The sequence below is a fragment of the Primulina tabacum genome, chromosome 11 (assembly GCF_025594145.1).
Source record: "Primulina tabacum isolate GXHZ01 chromosome 11, ASM2559414v2, whole genome shotgun sequence".
Lineage (NCBI taxonomy): Eukaryota > Viridiplantae > Streptophyta > Magnoliopsida > Lamiales > Gesneriaceae > Primulina > Primulina tabacum.
In genome coordinates this window covers 33,007,966-33,014,789 of record NC_134560.1, presented here as the reverse complement: position 1 = coordinate 33,014,789, position 6,824 = coordinate 33,007,966, and the positions used below count along the sequence as shown (strand labels likewise).

At 34.8% G+C, this 6,824-nt stretch overlaps 1 protein-coding gene across 1 annotated transcript; it reads right to left on the bottom strand.

The window, feature by feature from the left end:
* Positions 1 to 207: 207 nt before the first annotated feature.
* On the bottom strand, positions 208 to 2,396 carry LOC142519763 (uncharacterized). The gene is made up of 3 exons (XM_075622792.1): positions 2,332 to 2,396; positions 302 to 604; positions 208 to 247 (listed from the first exon to the last, which is right to left on the bottom strand). Exons 1-3 carry the CDS (start codon positions 2,394 to 2,396, stop codon positions 208 to 210), a joined length of 408 nt encoding a protein of 135 aa, XP_075478907.1.
* Between the last annotated feature and the right edge of the window lie 4,428 nt (positions 2,397 to 6,824).

The window sequence follows — 6,824 nt, the reverse complement described above, 5'->3', positions numbered from 1 at the left end:
TAGATGCATTGAATCCTCACCTAAAAATGTATAACATAGAAGGCTTGGTAATTCTTTTAAAACATGAGTAGGTTGTGGTACTTCTTTTGACTCATCTTCTAGCAACTCTTCTTTTTGAGCTTTACATTCATTTTCTTTTGGCAGACTGTCAAGAGCAAGTATTTGCTCTTAAGATCCCAATCCTCATCATTAATACAAGATGTCAAATTAATCAGACATCTCTCCAAATGATCTTCCACAAGCTATCCTACACCCACATGAGACACACAAGCATCAATGATAGCAATACTATTGCAAGTACTTGCCTCGTGGTTCTTTAATGGCTTTGTAAATGTAGAACATCATTGGTCCACCACCAACTCTCCAAGTAAGTTCTCCTTTATGTACATCAATCAACGCTCTGTCAATAGCTAAGAAAGGTCTTCCAAAGATTAAAAGTGCATATTGATCTTCCTCCATGTCCAAAATCATGAAATCTGCAGAGAAGTTAAATTTTTCCACATTCATAAGTACGTTGTCGACTATCCAACGTGGATATGTAAGCGACCTATCTGCCAATTGCAAGGTGATAGTGCTAGGCTTCACTTCTCCAAGCTCCAGGGTCCTGTAAATAGAAAAAAGACATTAAATACTTGCACCTAAATCACATAAAGCCCAATTTAAATGAGAACCACCAATAACGCAAGAGATAGTAAAGCTTATTGAATCTTTCAATTTATGCAGTAGCGTCTTTGGGAAATGGCTCTGCACTCTTCAGTCAACTTTATTGTTTAGTATTCTTGAAGCCCTTTCTTTTTTGACATCGGATCCTTGATAAATTTTGCATAGTTTGGAATTTCTCTAAAGCTTTAACAAATGGGATGTTGATGTGAATTTTATTGAATATTCCAAGAAATATATCATACTGGTCATCCAATACTTTTGTCTTGAACCTATGAGGATAAGTGGGATTAGCCTTTGGAAAAGGCTGCTGCTCAGGTGCCCTCTTGTGTTCATCTACTTTCGTCTCTTAACTCTCAATTACTACATCTTCCACCTCAGGATCCATAATACCAACTTTCTTTTCACTCTTCAAAGTGAGGGTCTTACTTTGCTCTTTAATATTTATTTTAGTTTCGTAGGAAACTGACCTTTGTTTTGGTCCTTCAACACACTTTCAAGCTGCCCTATCTATGTCTTTAGGCACTTCATTGTGTCACCCATATTTCCAATGTACGTCTCAATATTATCAAGCATAGACTCCGTCTAACCCATCCTTCTATTCGATTTTCTAACAAATGTACAAACCAAGTTCTCGAATGATGGTCTCCCATCACCCTTTTGATTATTGAACTCCGGGGAAGATTCAACACATTCTTGCTGTTTGAGAATGAAAAATTTTCGTGGTTACACAAACTATGATAATAATAAATAGGTACATGATTACGTCGATAGCCACCATATCCTCTGTTGTTGATATATTGTGCTTCCTCGTTGATAGGATCTTCCTCAACTGAACTACAACAGCTCTAGAATTTGACTGGCTTCTTTGGTACATAGGGACAATGGTAAATGTTGATGATCATTTTTTCAAGCATATCATATGCTTGATTTGATGATTTAGTGAATATGGTTCTACCCGTAGCCGCATCAACTATCATCCTTGTTTGCCCATTCAGTCTATTGTAGAAGTGAAATGTCCACTACTTGTTTTTCTTTAAAATGGGCTAGAAAGTTTTTTATTTCTTTCTTAATCTGTCGTCTATTCATTCGGCCGAAAAACACATATATACATATATAAATAGTTTGCACCCTTTAAAAATAAACCAACAACTAATTATATGAAAATCCCAAAATGCAATTCAAAACATGAAAACGTAAATTGTCAACCAAACCTAAAACTAGCATTTTTCAAAATAAAGTATAAACATCGTCATCCCTCAAAATCTCTCAAAAGCATCATAAGTTATAAAATCTTTAAGTTAAACTTAAATCATAAACGTAATGCGGAAAACTATCAAAGGTCCTCGAGTTATGTGCATCATCAGTCCAGCTAGTTCAACCATCAAGTCCTCCATCAAAATCATCCTCTCCTATATCCATCACACCTAGTGAGTCTAATGACTTAGCAAATCTTAATCATTATAACAAGTAGTACATATACAATCACATGCATCAATAAAATATTTTTACTAAAAATAGTTTTTCATGAATATGCATAACTTTAAACCTTTCATCATAAATATTTTCTTTCGTCATATATGTATACACTTTTTTATTGAATTCATATCGTTAATTGTGACTTCGTATCAGCTGTAGTTCGATGGATCTATCTACGTATAATCATGGTACCAGGCGGTGGGGATATCACCGACACTCTCACCCATCAACTGAGCCTTGTACTTACAAAACATCATATCATTTCGATGGAAATACGATCGTCGAGCTCCCTCTGAGGCCTTCTCTTGCAAATGGGCTCTCTCTGGACTCTTTTCCCACATCCGGGCTCCCTCTGGGCCTTCTCCTTTAGACAGGCTCCCTCTGGGGCCTTTTCCTTCACGATATCCCCAAACACATCCTATGTCACAATCAAGTCATCTCCTTCAGCATTTCATTAATTTCATCACCTATACAAATCCATGTATAAATATATAATTTTTCTTTTAAACCAAGCATGCAACATATCTTTTAGCATTAACGTTTCATCATAAAATTCTATAAACATTTTAAAATATATTACAGTATTCAAAGCACTGCCAGGACGTCTAACATTTTTTAGTTGTAAAATGACTATTTTGCCCATGAAATCCTAACTTTCCCAATTTACCTTTGGACCTTAAAACGACGACACATATCCATCCAAACTTAATATTACACCTTAAAATACACCCATACATATTTCTTAAACATAAACTTACGCTATAATTTCTCCATTCGTTTTTAAACATATATGTACATCTCGATTTTAACCCTAATCGACTCGAAACTTAATCAAGATTGAGCCAAAGCTTATTAACACCTAACCATACCCTATGCAACCCAAACAAAACCATTTAAGACCCTTGATCAAGCATAGGAAACCTACTGAATTTTTATTGCCCATGTTCAAACCCTAGCTTGGTCCAACCATTAATTCCTTCGGCCCTAGCGCTCAACCAACAAGACCAGCCCCTATGAACCCTTCTTAGCACCATGAAAGAACCCTAGAGACCCTGCTGGACTGAGCTTAAAGGACCTAGAACCCACATCCCCCAAACCCGATCCTCATGGCATGCGCGATTCCAACCTTCACGCCTACAGTCCTCCTCCTTGCACCAGCACCCCTTTAACCTCCCTATGACCATCATACAACACTCTTGAGACCCCTAGATGTGTCCCATATCCAGTACACAACCTTTTCCTTCTAGAACCCAAAATTCGAAAACCCTAGTTTATCAAAAACCCAAATTTTCGTTCAATATTTTCCCCTACCTTTTTCAGCCTTTAAACATGCACCTAAGGACCCTTAAACATGTGGAAAAACATCCTCCCATAGCCCTACCAACATAAGCAAGAGTTTCAAAATATGAAAACTATAGTTTTATCATGTTTATGTCATAAAAACAAAAATATCATGTTTTTCATGCAATGATGTATCAAAACATATAATATGGTGTGAAAGATGAGTGTGCATTGATCATCGGCTAGTAGTGATCTCTAATAGGTACTGTAGCAAGAGGTTGATTACTGTTTTTTATGTATTTCGCTATCTGGTTTAATTCTATTATCCTTGCTTTTCTTTGTCTCCTAGCTGTTCTTTCAATCTTCGGATCAAAGATTAGCAAGTCAAAATTTCAAGATCTTCGCATGCACTGCAAAAACAAGAAAAAATTTCACAATGAATATTCGAAAATAAAAATAAATATAAATTAAATTTATGAAAATCGGTAACAATATTAATATAATCAAATAAAACAATTCCCAATCAATGACGCCTAAACTTGTTGCGTCTTTCGGTTATCCCAAGTATACGATGTCAAGTTCTAGTACAAATATAGTTCCCACAGAGAGTGTTTATTTATACTGTAATTAATATGGTCCAACTTTATTTAGAAGAATCAATAAGGATCTCAATTATCAACTAATAAATAAAACAAGTTCGAGTGGACACATATGATAAAATTTAGTCAGAGAATGGATCTGGGGTTACTATTTAACTTGGTCTCCACTATGTTAAATTATTATTGATAACCATACAATTAAGACCAACTCGTTTATTAACTAAGAACACTAAATCTTTCTATATATTTTCTTTTCTAAGTGGTAAATGGAAGCATATCGTTTACTACTTATTTTAGTATTCCTATTAAAAATCTAGTACCAAATGATATATTCAATCGTTGTTCTTTCCAAGATTCAATGAGGATATACGTATTCCGAACAATATAAACAATCAATGATACATTTCCTATTATCTTAATTTCAATACCTTCTCTTGGGTGACGAATATCAATCATTTGTTCATTAATTTATGACCATTAAATTAAAAGCATTAACAATAGGCAAACACAAATAAATGAAGCAAGAAAAATTTCAATGACTCTATAATTCAAAAACATAGTCTCGACCAAGCTATGTCAATATATAGATAGAAAGTTAGTTCATAATGCAATAATATTCAAAAATAAACATGTTCATTATCAAAGTAAGAAAAACGAAGAAAAGAATAAGAGAAGAAGAGAGGTAGAAGCCGAATAGCTGGAACCTCAGTGCGTGCGTGCAAGGTTCTGTCTTCCAAGTAATGGTTCATCTTGGGCAAGCTGTAAACGTGCATGCATTTGGCAGCTCGTCCATATTGCACTTTTGCGCACCCTCTTTTGTTTTCTGTACGCGCGCAGCTATGCACTGCTGTTTGCCCTATGCTTTTTTTTTTATCATGTTAGCTCCATTCATTTTATCCATTTCTTATCTTTTTTTGCCCTTGAATGCATTCAATACCTATGTCCATGAAAATAACATTCAAATACAAGAGACACATAATTCTGCTCAGGAGCTAGCATAATTCATGATAAATTATAGGACAAATTAAGTGCAAAAATTGCACTTATCAATGGTATACTACAAGAAGATGTATTTATTGAACAACCTCCAAGATTTCTTGATTATAATTTGCCTAATCATGTGTACAAATTACAAAAAGCTCTGTATTTATTGAAAAAAAACACCAAGAACATGGTAGGATAATTTATCTCAATTTTTGATTGATTATGAATTTATTGTTGGATTTGTAGATAAAAACGTTATATAAACTTGTGAAAAATGATCATACATTACGTGTGAAAATTTATGTGGATGATATTATTTTTGGATATATTGACACAAAGTTATGTGAGAAGTTTTCCAAGATGACGAAAGATAAATATAAAATGAGTATGGTGGGAGAATGAACATTTTCATTGGATTACAAATAAATAAAGTTGAGAATGAAATCATAAATCAGGTGACTTATACAAAAGAGCTACAAAAAAGTTCTGGCATGGAAACATGCTCTATTGCAGCAACTCTCGTGATTTCGTCAGCTAAATTAGACAAGGATGAAGTGAAAATTCAGTAGAAATAACAATGTATCTAGGTCTAATAGGTTCATTATTTTATGTTAGTTGTTTTTATTTTTGCAAGAGTTTAATCTAATTCTAAGTAATCTCATTATCTTGCGGCTAAAAGGATACATACATATCTTAAAAGAACTCAAAATCGTATGCCTTTGGTATCACAATAACTAAACATTTAAATTAGTTGAATATTCAGATGTTGATTATGCAGGTTGCAAGCTGGATAGAAAGACTTTATTGGCTAGGGCATGTTCTTTTGATGCCCCTATAAAAAGAAAGTTCAAATTATGGATAACATTTTTGGCAACGTTAAGGTGAACATGTCATTGATGGTTTTACAATTTTTGATTGAAATGATGGACAATAAATCAACTGGATATGTTGTTCAATTAAGAAGATGTTGTTGATCCATTGTCTTCTGTTTCTAATTGGACCACCCCTAAAATGATAGATGCCATGAATGTCCTTGCACAATTCCCCTAAGAATCAATTGAGCAGCTTATGGAAGTCAAGCAGGAGTTGTGAGTGAGGCAATAAGCTACGCAGAAAAAGAATCCCAAGAGGAAGTCGATACTTCTATGTGATTCTGGGAAGACAGCCTCAGAAGGCTCTGTTTCTTCTCCAAAACCAACTCCAACAAGAAGAAATCTAAAAATATAACATTGAACTACCCAAAATTATTGCCAAGGTATCCGATCTCTCTACCAAAGGCAACACCATTCCTACCGACAAAAGTGACCAAGTATTTACTATTCAAGTGTTTCAGCCCTCCTCTACCCCACCCAAATCAGCAAATCCTAAGCTCTCTCAATCCAACCAGGCAAGCCATTCACTACTGACTCCAGAGTGACTTTGGCCACTGTATCCAACAACACTCTCATTGTTGCTCGACCATGTAGTAATTTGTGATCAGGGAACCACTTCTTGAAACAACACGATCATGAATCAAGCTACAAGATGTCTCTAGCAAGGGGAAAGGAAAAATGGTTGAGATAACTGAATCTGATGAAAATGAGGTTAACAAATCATCAGTACAAACTCAAATCGATCTGCATATGAACATGAGGAGGAATAAGCGACAAAATAAATTTTGGTCTTTGAAGAATGGTTGAATTTTGAACGATCATACATTTTCTTTGTTAAAGGAAGAGAAGAAAAAGTTGGCAAGGGCAATTATGGTTGAAAGGACCTTGTTTTCTCCTTCCAAGACCACAATTGTTGTTGTAGATTTATCCAGAAGAGTTTATGTCTTAA